Source organism: Chroicocephalus ridibundus, chromosome 17 (assembly GCF_963924245.1).
Source record: "Chroicocephalus ridibundus chromosome 17, bChrRid1.1, whole genome shotgun sequence".
In the NCBI taxonomy this organism is placed as follows: domain Eukaryota; kingdom Metazoa; phylum Chordata; class Aves; order Charadriiformes; family Laridae; genus Chroicocephalus; species Chroicocephalus ridibundus.
In genome coordinates this window covers 8,643,201-8,656,939 of record NC_086300.1, presented here as the reverse complement: position 1 = coordinate 8,656,939, position 13,739 = coordinate 8,643,201, and the positions used below count along the sequence as shown (strand labels likewise).

The window sequence follows — 13,739 nt, the reverse complement described above, 5'->3', positions numbered from 1 at the left end:
ACTCGAGCGAGAGGTACGCGGTTCTTTGTTGCCATCTGAGGCCAAACCACGACACAAGAAAAAAAGGAAAGTTTATGATCTTTGGACAAGGGGGTTGTCTACTTAAGAAAAATGCCGAGATGTAGATAAGCCATGCAGGGCAAAAATTAGAAGGGCCAAAGCTCAAGCAGAACTCGTCTTGGCCACCGCAGTTAAAGATAACAGGAAGAGGTTCTTTCAGTATATCAATAGAAAAAGGAAGACTAGGGAAAATGTAGGCCCACTAACGAATGAGGTGGGCGCCCTAGGGGTGGAAGACACAGAGAAGGCAGAGCTACTGAATGCCGCCTTTGCTTGAGTCTTCACTGCTAAAGCTGTCCCTCATGAATCCCAGGCCCTGGAGGCAAGGGGGAAGGTCTGGAGAGAGGAGGAGTTTTCCCCAGTAGGGGAAAATCAGGTTAGAGATCACTTGGCCAAACTGGACATCCATGTCGGTGGGCCCTGACGAGATGCATCCGCGAGTGCTGAGAGAGCTGGCACATGTCATTGCTTGGCCACTCTCCATCATCTTTGAAAGGTCATGGAGAACAGGAGAGGTGCCTGAGGACCAGAGGAAGGCCAATATCACTCCAGTCTTCAAAAAGGGCAAGAAGGATGACTCAGGGAACTACAGACCGGTTAGTCTCACCTCCGTCCCTGGGAAGGTAATGGAGCGACTCGTTCTGGATGTCATATCCAAGCACGTTCAGGAGCAGGAAGTTATTGGAAGTGGCCAACATGGATTTACCAAGGGTAAATCGTGCTTGACCAATCTCATAGCCATCTATGATGTTATAACTGGTTGGCTGCATGAGGGGAGAGCAGCAGGTGTCATCTACCTTGACTTCAGCAAGGCTTTTGACACTGTCTCTCGTAACACCCTCCTTAGGAAACCGAGGAAGTGTAGACTAGATGAGGGGACAGTGAGGTGGACTGAGAGCTGGCTGTGTAACAGGACCCAGAGGGTTGCGATTAATGGAGCAGGGTTGAGTTGGAGGCCCATAACCAGTGGTGTCCCCCGGGGTCAATACTTGGACCAGTATTGTTTAACATATTCATCAACGACCTGGAGGAGGGGACAGAGTGTATCCTCAGCAAGTTCACTGATGATACCAAACTTGTTGGGGTGACTGACACCCCAGATAGATAGCCGTGCTGCCATCCAGTGTGACCTAGACAGGCTGGAGAGCTGGGCAGAGAAGAACGTAATGAGGTTCAACAAGGACAAGTGTAGGGTCCTGCACCTGGGGAGGAAGAATGTCAGGCACCAATATAGGTTAGGGGTGGACCTGCCGGAAAGCAGTTCTGGAGAAAAGGATCTGGGGGTCTTGGTAGACAGTAAATTATCCATGAGCAAGCAATGTGCCCTTGCTGCCAAGAAGGCCAACAGAGTTCTGGGCTCCTCTGGGCTCCACAGGGAAGAGCGCGGCCAGCAGGGCAAGGGAGGTCATTCTGCCCCTCTCCTCTGCACTGGTGAGGCCAGAACTGGGATAATGCGTCCAGTTCTGGGCTCCCCAGTACAAGAGAGACAGGGAACTACTGGAGAGAGTCCAGCGTAGGGCAACAAAGATGAGTGAGGGATTGGAGCACCTCCCTTCTGAGGAAAGGCTGAGAGAGCTGGGACTCTTTAGCCTGGAGAAGAGAAGGCTGAGGGGAGACCTTATGAATGTTTACAAGTGTCTAAAGGGTGGGTTGAAGGAGGATGGTGCCAGACTCTTTTCAGGGGTTCCCAATAACAGGACGAGGGGTAATGGGCACAAGCTGGAACATAGGAAGTTCTGATCAAATATGAGAAAAAACTTCTTTACGGTGAGGGTGACAGAGCACTGGAATAGGCTGCCCACGGAGGTTGTGGAGTCCCCTCCTCTGGAGACTTCCAAGACCCGCCTGGATGCAGTTCTGAGTAATGTGCTCTAGGCAATCCTGCTTTAGCAGGGGAGTTGGACTAGATGATATCTAGAGGTCCCTTCCAACTCTGAAATTCTGTGATTCTGTGAAACACATCCTCGCCTAGATCTAGAAGTGAAATGCTGTGCTTTCTTTTGCTGAACAGCAGAAAGTGGGAGTGGTTTATTTCTAAGGGAATGCCATGAAAACTCCAGAGATGACAATGCCTAAAATGAATCTCAGCATGGGCAAAATTTGCACTGTGTGCCTAGGCCCACCTTGATCTCCGCCTCATGCTCCATAACTCAGGATTCACAGCATCTGGAGGGACATAACCTCACCCGTCCTACCCCCTTTACCTTCTTGTCTTATCAAACAGTCTCCTGTCGGGCAACAGGAGGCTGCAGGCTGTTTTCCTGCTTTTTGCTCCTTCTGGAGATCACAACCAGACAAACTGCCCCAAACACGGGAGGAGTGTCCGTGGTGAACTTCTCCTGCCTTCCAGTGACCAGCTGGAGACAGGGGCCTGCACCCACCTCTCCTGGGGTTGGAGACAGGCCCTTTTGTAGCCCGCAATGCGCTCATTTTCCCTTGGCATTAGCTGAAAGGAGGTAGAACCAGGAGCAGCCAAAACGCAACAGGAAACGGGTGCCTGTCTCCCTGTCCCCATAGGCATATTATTGGCCTTCTTCCCAGGCCACGGATGAGGCCCTTCAAGGGAAATAAACATCCCTGGAAACAGCATCTCCTACAAATATCCCACCCAGAGTCAGGCACACCACCTGAGACATCAGGTGTGCTGAAGACATCTGGCACAATCATCTTCATCACAGACATCATTCCCCATCCCTTCAGGTATTCTGGTTACTTCTTTGCCTGGGGATGACTCCCTCCAGAAGGGTGAGAAAAGAGGATCATCTTCTAAACTCAGGGGTGTTTTTGCCTACAAGGCAATAAAATGCCTTGTGGATGAATTCTGGATTGTGCATGACACGGGATGCTTAAGAGAAGCAGCAGAGACAGTGAAAGGGAAGGATCAAGGCAATTTGGCCAGGAGCAAGCATGGGAAGACAGATGGAGAAAGAGGTGAGAGGGGCCAATCCCATGTGACAATGATGCGTGTACTGACCTGGCCATGCCTCTTGCTCTACCTTGTTTGTCACCTGCCAGGAGTTCCCTGGAAACACATTTCTCAAGTCCAGCTGGAACAGGGAGCAGGGCTGATCCTTCCCTCTGTGCCTTGGAAGCCTCTGCCCATGGGTTTGACCACCTCTGTCAGCTGCTCGAGCCACACAGGGTTCCCCAGGGACTGGCTGGAGCCCACAGTCTCTTGCCAGAGGCCTCCTGCCAGCTCTCACTCCCCTCAGACCTCCAGCTCCTGAGGGCAACTCAGCAAATCCCTTTCTGACTCACTCCTCAAGGAGGAACCCGGCATGCCTTGAGGCTGCGCTCAGTGTGTCCAGGCTAAGCAGTTTACCCTGTCTCCTGGACCTCAATTCAAAGGTGCTGAATCCTGTCAAACAAGCTCGTGGTCTCACCACTGAGCCCCTGTGGGAAGCGCTTGAAGGTGCCTCTGACCTCGACATGCCCTTCTCCTGCTGCTGGGGAGCTTCAACTCCTGAACACATGCAACGACTTTGTAAGGCTAGCAGGAACATTTTGAAAGCTCTGGGAAATTCTGTAGCTGGCGGACTCAGTTTTCCATTGTATATCTGAGCTTTTACAGAGTAACAAAATGAGAAACCCTTTCTGGCTGTCCTTTTCTAAGGACCATTTGGCATTGGCAACTGCGCCCTGGAGTCCCCGTGGTTGCAGAGCAGAGGAAAGCAGCTGCTCAGGGTTCCCTCGGCATCCTCGTGGGGAAAGTCAAGAGGCCGAGAAGAGGCCCTGTATGTTCCATGTCAGCAGTGGGCGGTCCGTGCGGCAGGAGCGAGGGCTGGGCGGCTGCCCGTGGGCAGGAGGATCTCTGCCGCCCGCCGCCCTGTGCGGAGCAGAAAGGCGCTGCTCCTGGCCGGGAGCCAGCGGGGCCGGCGGCTGCCATCGCTCCTTGCCGGGCCCCGCCGGACACGGCCAGCGCTCCGGGCGCCATTCCTGCCCCGGCGGCGGCGGCAGTGTGGCGGGGGATTTCTGTGTGCGTCCCGCTGGGAGTGCGGGGTTGCCGCTGCCGTGGCCGGTGGGGCGGGGGAGGCGGTCCGGGGCGGGGGGCCAGTTGCGGCCGGTTGGGTGAGGCGGCCCCGGCGGGCGGAGCGGCAGCGCCCCCTGGCGGGCCCGTCCGGGCCGGTCCCCCCGGCCCCGACACACACGCCCGGCCCCGCCCGCGCCGGTTCCTGCCCGGCCGCAGCCCCGGCTCCTCTCCCCGTGTCTCCCACGGCACAGTAATACACCGCCGCGTCCCCGCGCCGGGGCCGGGCGAGCCACAGGGCGCTGGAGCGGCGCTCTGCCGACACCCACAGCCGCCCCGGCGGGTCCCGCAGCTCTTTCGAGTCTTTGAGAGTGCTCAGGAGCAATGCAGGGCCTCGTTCCGGGAGCTGACGGTACCAGTAGATGAACTCCGTTGGCTGTATATTGGGGTGCGAGCAAGTGATGTTGATGCCGGTGCCCTCGGTGGTCTCTGCCGACGGCTCCTGCAGCACCTGGGCTCTTCCCAAAGCCACTGCCGAGAAAGAGAAGGAAAGGCCAAAAATCAAGAATGGTCGCCCAGCTCTGATGGCTCTTTTCCCCAAGAAATCACTACAAAGAGTGTCAGTGTGACAGAGACAGACTGGCTCAACTGGGGACAGGGAGCTTATCAAGAGGGATGGAGTGTGATCCAGGCATGTGTGGAACAAGGGGAGCAGTCTGGGAGGGAAATTGCAAATGATGCATGGAGAGACAGAAGGAAAGTCAGGTGCATGGATGGATGGATGAATGATGAGAGGCAGAAGGACAGGAAAGGTGAGTGTGTTACAGTGAAGGATGGAGGGAAGAATTCAGAAGTATAAAAGGTGAATGCACAGGGGGATGAGTGGATGTATAGCACGATGCAGAAAGCAAACTTGTGCCTACATATATGAGGGAAGCAGAGGTTAAGAAGAGAAAGGGACCTCAGGGAGCAGGAAGAGGGGTTAGGGATGGTAGTTGCATGGAGAGATGGGTCAGAAAATCAGTGAGGGAAGAGAGGAAGAGTAGACAGGGAGAGTGCTTGTTACACTGAAGGAGAGGGGGCTATATTGAGGCCAATTAGGACTGCAGAATGCACAGGGGAAGGAAAGGGTGCATGAAAATAGGAGAGGGGCAAAAAAGGGGCACAAAAGATGGCAGAGACAGGAGCGGGAAAGACAGGCTGAAGAAGGAGAGGGAAGAGTTGGCGCTGGGCTCCCTGGGGAACCCACCGGGCACAGCCCTGGCCCCATCCACCGCCGCCAGCCCCACGCACCCAGCAGCAGCGCGGCCAGCCCCGCCAGCCCTGCGCCCCGGCACCGCCGCATCCCGCCGCTCCGCCGCTCGCGCCTCGCTGCCCCCCGCCAGCCCCGGCTCTCTGCTCCGGCCGCGCCGCCTCCTCTCCGCCGCCTCCTCTCCTCTCCTGCGCCGCCGCCAGCTCCGCCCCGGGGCTCAGCCCTTCGCCGGCGCCGCTCGGGGGCTCGCCCGGGCTCAGAGCGCTCAGCGCACGCGTACCAGTTTCCCACCACACATCTCCAGCAGGCTGGTGCCATCACCACTCCGCTGCACTCGGGCTCCGTCTGACCCTGCGAACCTGCAGCTCTCTGTTGCTCATGGACAGGGCAGTGGACAGTATCCCTGCCATAACCAGCACATGCCCTCTTGATGTGTGACACACAAAAAGAGACACAGAGAGGCTCAGGCACACTGGCATAGAATCATGCACAAGTTTGTGCTCCCGTATATAGTCACAAAAACCTGGTTATTTACAGTTACACACAACACAAGAACACACATAGGCACACCGTGAACCATGGACTTTGCTGAGGACCCCTGGGAAAGGGGCAGTGGTAGGCAGGAAGGGATCATAATCTGGCAGTGCAACATCTCAGGAAGCAACATCAAGTGACCACCAGGGTGAGCTGAGGAGCGAGGGAAAGAGAAGGACATGGCAGGTCCTCCTGCACAGGAGCCCATGGGCTGCCAGCTGAGGCTGTCTGAAGATTCTTCCTGAGAACAACAATTCAAACAGCCCCAACAGGTGACCCAAGCTGACATGTCTTTCCTGCCCTGGAACCATACAGCACTTGAGCTGACTCTTCTGCCTTGCACTGCTGCATTCCTGCCCTGGAAATCCTGGGGCCTTCCATCCCAGTGATCACAGGAAGCCTTCACTGGGGAATGGGCATGGAACAAACCTGGAAATGAAAAGGCAGCAGTGTTGGAAACCAAAGCACAGCCCATATCATTAGCTGCGATGGTTTGCATTCAAGATGAGCTTGTGCAAAAATTGTTACCTCTGCAAAGGGTGCCTCTGGTGCTGCGGCAATGAAGGGCAGGTATAAAAGCCAGCCCAAGTCCCTGCTCTCTCATCCACTTCTCTGGCCTCCTTGTCCTTGGGAACCAGGTGAGTCTACAGTTCCTTCTCCTTCTCTTCCAAATTGAGATCTCTCCTCAATGGACCTCTCAGCTGATCTCAGCTCTCTCTTTTCTTGTGGTTTGCATGTTCTTGTCATGCTAGAGGGAAGTGTGGAGAAGGGTAGAGAGAGGCTGGGATGTGGCAGAGGGGCTTTTGGTCTACAGACTAGGAGAGAGTCACTCCAGGCCAGGCTGCTCAATATAGGGTGATGAAAACTGTGTGTCTCCTGGCCAAGATTCCAGCTCCCCACCCAGAAGTGGTCGTGGCTCTTTTCCTAACAGGCTGCTCCTCCCCCACCCTTGTGCTCTCTTCCTCCCTGATCCTCTCCCAGGTGCATATCCACACTCGAGACATGTCCTGCTACAACCAGTGCCTGCCCTGCCGGCCCTGTGGCCCGACCCCACTGGCCAACAGCTGCAATGAGCCCTGTGTCAGGCAGTGCCAGAACTCCACCGTCGTCATCGAGCCTCCTGCTGTGGTGGTGACCCTGCCTGGCCCCATCCTCAGCTCCTTCCCACAGAACACCATTGTGGGATCCTCCACCTCCGCTGCTGTTGGCAGCATCCTCAGCTGTGATGGAGTGCCCATCACCTCTGGGTGCTGTGACCTCTCTGGCATTTCCAGACGCTACAGTGGCAGAAGGTGCCTCCTCTGATAAAGATGCTGGGAAAGCCCCAGGGAGACACCTCGAGCAACGCAGAACATGATGCTGGGCAAGGGATCAAGATTTAGGATGTGTTTTCGGTGTAGCTGAAGAGCTTTACTTTTCTCTCCATTTTCTGTATTTGCTTTGGTTCCCCTTTGCAGCATGGTCCCACTAATGCCAGCCTGGTGGGTACCTTCTGTCTCCTCTTCCTCTATGGGGCAGGCAGACAGACATCGTGCAAGAACTTCTCTGTGGTTAAGGACCGCAGAGTTTCCGTGGCTGTCAGGGCTCCATGAACTTGCGGCCCCCACCTGGAGTGACTTTGTTTCCCTCTTTGGACTCATTAAAGTTCTGCTGCATTCAAGCCTGGCCTCCATGGTGTCCTTCCCTCTGTGGACATTCTCCAAGCTACCAAAGGAGAAGGGTGTTGCTCTGGGGTGGAAAGGGGTGAGGGCACAAGGAGACCTGTCACCATTTGCAGAGGAGTGGGAGATTGGGACAGCCTGCAGTGGCTCCTATTTTTGGGCACCAAACCTTGAAGCAGAGGAAGATAGCCTGAGCTGCTCTGCTGACAGTGACCATCAGTCTGATATCTCTGCCCGCAAATGCCCCAGGAAGGCAGGAGGCCCTGAGGTGTCAGCAACCCCAAGAGCTCTTGGGGAAGGGTGTTCCTCTTGCTATGGCTGGAAATTTGCTGGGCTGTCAGGCAGTCAGTGTGGGCCTCGAGAAGATGAGTTGCTCTGCAAATGGCAGGAGTGATAAAGCAGGGAACAGCCCTTGGGATGGCCCATAGCTGCTACTCCACCTTCCTCTCCCCTCCACGGCCCAATGTTCTCTGTGTGTGTGTGTGTGTGTGTGTGTTTGGGCAATTGTGTCCATGAGTGTGCATGTGTTATAGCAGACACACGTGCCTTCATGCAGGAGAGCATGAATGTGTGTGACTGCTCTGCATATACGTAATTGTGTGGGCGTAGGTGTGTGCAGATGTGTGCTTAGGTGTGTGTGCATCTGTGTAGAGGAGCATGCTTGTAATCTGTATGCAAATGCATGCGTGCAGGAGCATGCATATGTATAAACATGTGTGTGTGTGAATATCTGTGTGTACCTGTTGGTGGGGGGAGTGGCCATGCATGTTGCTATGGACATGGGCTCCTTTGGAAATGTGTGTGCACACACCTCCTTATAACTGCACAGGAATGAGTTGCTCTTTGGGTGTGTGTAAGCTGACGTGTGTGGTTGTGCTCATGTGTGTGAGTTTGTGTGTGCACTGAAGGGGAAATTCAACTTGTAACTGCTCAGCAGTGGTAATTTGTGACCAAGGAATGACCTGCCACAGAGGGCACAAAGGCCCAAATGCAGCAGGGGATAAAGTGGCTGGCAGCAGGAATGCAGAGACAGAAGGACTCTCTGGAAGGGAGAGCAGTTTCCCTTGGTGATGAGAAACAGCTGCAGCATTGTCTTGTAGCAACCCTGGACTGGGAATGCTGAATGGCCACCTTTGGGCAGCAGAGCTGGTGCTGGGGGTGTAGAATAATTACTAAATTGCCTAAAAATACAAAAGTACAGCATTGTTCACACATTAAGGAAAAGTATAAAATTAAGAGGCTTCTGGGGTAGAAAACAGCTGCAGCTGGCATGAAGAATACAACATCTGTGGTCCCCTGATAAGGATGCTTGTGAAGTTACATGAGGCATGGGGCGGGATGCAATTATTCCGCGGCTTTACTTTATGATGTATAGCAGATATGGGAATGGGATGATAGCATGAAACAGATAAGCTGCCAATTAGCTGCCCGCTCAATACTCGGAGCCAACATTTTGTCAAATTTTAATGAAATCCTGTCCTTTGTGCGAACTTTGCTCATTATAATGTCATTATAATACCAAAACACACCTCCATCCCGAAGGCTACCTACCTCCAAGGTGCGACCACTCCTCCTTGAGTCTGCGCCCTGAATTTCTCGTAAACTATACCTTTAACTGTGAGGTGAGAGAATTTTACACCAATCATAATAAAAGTATGTACGACTAAAGTCACTCAAACTCCACCTTGAAGATAACAAATAGTATAAAAATAGACCAAGAGAGGGGGGATACCCAGGGAAGACACCATCGAGAAGAATTCCATCACTGACTTCCGGGATCAGTTGACGGGCTGAGCCTCTCTTCCCCTCCATAGGGACACCTTTGGGTAAGACTTAGATTATACCGAGTGCTTTCTTGGGAAATTTAGCAATTTCTCTAGAGACTGTCTTTCCTACATTTATAGCCAGGCTGTATCGTTTATAACTTTGTCACGCGATATGTATATGTAACAACACTTTCATTTGCACGTGCTTTGCAGACAGTGTATTTATCACTGGCAATCCTAAAAACATATATATCTGTTGTTTAAATAAACTGCACTTTTTAAATAGATAGTTGTTTCGGTTTCTCACAGAACATGACCAAAGACTTGAGAGTAGCCATGCTAGTTCATGAGCACGACTAGACTGAAGGTGCAGTCCACTATTAGTGTATCCATAACAAGTTTAACAAATATTAAACGCGATTGGACTAATAGTGCTGCATTAGGCATCACTCAGAATTTAAACTTAGCCGCACATAGCCTCCCACCTCGGTGAGGAGTGTTGGAATGCAAGGGGGTTTATCTTCTGCCAAAACCGCTTTGCCCCTTTCGCAGAACAGGGGGACAGACCCATCACCAGGCTGAGGTGTGCCTTGCACCATTCATAGGATTGGTGCTGCTGCCAGTGTATGTAAGGAATCGGCTTCTGACATATATTTGCAGACTCCTTGTAGAACTGCTTATGGTTGTAGGACTCTGGCCAATAGATTGATCATTTGGTGGTTGGTTGGTTGTTCTGGTTTTTTTTTGTTTTTTTTTTTTAAAAAAAATCTAAGCATAAGCATGTGTTTAATTTGCCTCAAACGGTACAATACGATTTCCCCAACAGTACACATATCAAGGTGTGTGCATGCCTGTGAGTGTGCATGCCTTGCTGTGTGTATGCGTGTGCATGTGTGTGCACCTGTGAGGCTATGTCAGAGGTCCTGATGAAATCAAGGTACACCCTAGGTAGTGCCCCTCCCCTTCCCACAGTGCCTGTCACCTCCTCATGGAAAGCAAGGAGGTTGGTGAGGCATCATTTGTCCTCGGTAAGACCATGTCAGCTGCTCCCAATCCCCTTCTTGCCTTTCATGGGTTTAGAAAGGGCTCCTGAGAGTATTGTCTCCATCTTCCTTCCAGGGACTGAGTAGAGGCTGTCTGGTCCACTCCTTGAATGCCCTTGGATGCATCCCAAGTGATCCCATGAACTTGTGTTTGTCCATATGGTAGTAAAAGATCCTTAATTCCTTATTCTTCTACTGTGAGTGCTGCTTCATTCCCATAGAGTCTGTGGGGATGTGCAGGGATCTGGTCGGCCTGAGGAGAAGCCATACCAGTAAAAGCTGAGGAGAAAGAGACACCCAGTATGTCAACCTTTTCCCTGTCATTTGTCACCAGGTTGCCATCCTCACCGAGCAATAAGCCCACATATACTTAGCTTTCCAAGCACCCCCATCCCATGGTGAAACCCCATGTCCAAGGTACTCGAGGACAGATGGATAGCAGACAGAAAGCTTCTGTGTGGGTGGAAGGACCGAAGCTGGGCACATTACTCTCACTCAGCTGCATCTCCCCTTCCCACCAAGTGCAGATCAGTCTCCCCTCAACCACACTGATGCCTTGGACACAGGACTTGCAGAAGATGCAAGTCCAACACCTGTGTTGTGATCCTGGACAGTGTAGACAGCTTCTCTTTGGGCGAGAGTCTTCTCAACTAACTCTGGATGCATAAAGACCTGTATAAGTGTGTGTACGTGTGTGTCTTGTCTAGTCTACCAGCTGTCTAGTCCACCTTGTCAACAGAAGAAAAACAGGTGTTTGGAAGGCATGGATTGCCTGCTGTGTATGAGACAGGGTGAACTGGGGCTTGGCAGTGCCTGTTTCTCTCTGCTGATAATCTACGAAGCAAAGATGAGTAGCTCACCTGGAGACACCCAATCTGGAGGCAGGGGAGATTAAATTCCTCGGTCTCACTTCTTGTCTGACTTTGAGCTTTGATCTTTACTTAGATCTTCACTTCAATGGAGACTGAAGACTTAGGCCTTAACTGAGGTTAGAGCTCTGAAATGAGGTAGGCGAATCCCTTACCTTACTCGCTCTGTATTCAAATGTCCAGAGTTGCCTTTAGTTATCTCCCACCCTGGAGGTTTCAACACCACGTCAATAGCCAGCAGCAAATACTTGATGGGACGTGGCTATGTCAGACCTGTCCTGTGTGTCAGCAACTGGCCACACTTTAGGGAACTGTGTTGCTGTTCTTTAACTGGCCTGTGTGAGGGGACACCGTTGTCTGTCTCCATCAATACCCCCCGAGATCAAACTCCCCGTGGCACAGAGAAGGGAATCAGAAAACCATCTCCTTGGTGCTGCCACTTTGAACTTCAGTGTGTGAATGAGGTGGGCGTGAGGATCTACTGATGCTAACAAAGCTGGTTACTCTCTGATGTATGCAGCTGTCTCGCTGCTGGCCTTTCTGACCCACGGCCTTCCAACCACAGTTTCCTAAATGGAATTCTCATTTCATGTCAGCAATTGCATTCAACATTTTCTAAGGGAGATGCCTGCGCTCGACCCAATAAATAATTCTCCAGGTTCATTTGGTGGTGTAGGCATGACCTTCAGGGTCAGATCTAGTTGTCCAAACGTGTTTCTGCAGTGAAGGATTTCCCTGACAATTTTAGCTCAGGGTAGATGCTTTTTTCCCATGTTCTGCACCAACTCCTTTCTCAGGGATGATTGTTTTCCTTCACTGCTGGTAGCATCTGAAAGACCAGCACAGGCATGCAGACTCCAGTTGTTCTTTCTTCTCTCCCTAGGCTCCACTCAGTGTTTTCTCCTGCTGTCATGGCCTATGACCGCAACTTAGCCATACGCTACCCCTTGAGATACAGCTCCCTCATGAGCAGTGTCCTCTCTGCTCGGAGGGTACTTGGCTCCTCACTTGGAGGCTTTCTGTCCGTCTCACTGCTGGCCTTTCTGACATCCAGGCTAATGTTCTGTGGGCCACATGTCATCAATCATTTCCTCTGTGATATAGATTTCTACCTGGCCCTCTCCTGCAGTGACATGTGGCCCATGGAGCTAGCGACCTTCCTTGTCTGCGTAACTGGCCTGCTGGCCTCCCGTGTGTGTCACCCTCTTCTCCTACGTGTACATCACCTCTTCCATGCTCAGAATCATGTCAGCCCATGGTCAAAAAAAGGTGTTTTCCACTTTCTCCCCCCACCTTAGTGTTGTCACAACGTAGTATGGCTCCACCATGCTCCTGTGCGTCAAGCCATCGGCCCAGAACTCCCTGGATCTGAACAAACTCATGAACACCTTTCACACAGCTGTAACTCCTTTGTTGAGCCCCTTCATTTACACACTCAGGAACAAAGATGTGAAGCAAGCTCTGTGGTGGGCCTTCCAGAGCAAGTGAAGTGGCTTTTCAAAGGGTCTCAGTGGGACCAAAGAGGTTCGTCCCCTCCCTCCCATGGTTTCCACCCTGCAGAAGGTCCTCACCAAAGTGTAACGGCACCTGGGCATCACAGGTAGTGAGAAGCCACCAGTTCCCCACTGAGCCCATCTCACTCACCTCACAGCCATCTTAGGCTGGGCTGAGCCTTGATTCTAATGCTCCCACCTCCCTCTGCTCCCTCCTGGGTAAACTCAGAATGCCTCCCAGTGCTCTAAAGACCACCACTTGGAAAGGCTCACAAATCCCATCCAGAAGCAGCTCTCCAACAGAACACTGGAAGAGTTGTCCTCCCACAGGTTTGAATTCCAGCTTGCCAAGGGCTTCATTTTGTCAGGGATTCACCTGTGCCCCCTAAATTATTCCCAGCAGCTTTTTCAATGCTTTAGGAAATGGGCATGTATTTCTCTGTTTAGTTTGACATTTTCTGGAAGGATTTATGTCCCACTCCTGGGGCTGTTTCAGAGAATCATGCTCTGGTTCAACAGAAAATTTGGCAATGTCTGGTATCTCTGCCTATAGCCATTATTCCTAACAGAAGTCAGTCAACAAAATTTACACTCCCTCTCCTTCCCTCAATCCTGTATCTTAAGGTATTTTTAAATATTTAATTAAAAATATGCAAATCACTATGCTTCATGCTAGATGTGTCAGGACATTTCCACATCTGAAACTCCACATCAGTTTTTAACAGTCCATCGTGCCACCCGTTTTGGGCTTTGTTGTGGAAACACTTCAATGAGACTGGCAAAGTCCCCAGACTTCAGAACTGTGAAAGGCTGGCTGGGCAGCAACTCTCTCCTCACACTCATTGGGAGGACGTCAGCACTTCCAAAGGGCACTTGCTTTTCCCCCTTCCAACTTTCATTTGAGGCATCATGTTCTCAAAGCTCTTCTTTCTGCACAAGGACACTGAAGGGAGTCCATGTCACCATTTCAGAAGGAGGAGGCATCAAGATGGCAGACACACCTTTAAGATCAGCGTGGGACTGATTTCACCTGAGTGTAGAGCTCTTCATTGAGATGATTGAATCCATACTGAACATCTGCGCCTCCCTTGTGG

At 52.0% G+C, this 13,739-nt stretch overlaps 1 pseudogene and 1 gene segment (V, D, J or C); one reads left to right on the top strand and one right to left on the bottom strand.

Moving 5' to 3' along the window:
• Positions 1-262: 262 nt before the first annotated feature.
• On the bottom strand, positions 263-5,403 carry LOC134524761 (T cell receptor alpha variable 4-like). The segment is given in 3 exon segments: positions 263-283; positions 4,278-4,558; positions 5,321-5,403. Coding segments are annotated over 3 exon segments (354 nt in total).
• Positions 5,404-12,063: 6,660 nt separating this feature from the next.
• On the top strand, positions 12,064-12,640 carry LOC134524760 (olfactory receptor 6F1-like; annotated as a pseudogene).
• Positions 12,641-13,739: the final 1,099 nt, after the last annotated feature.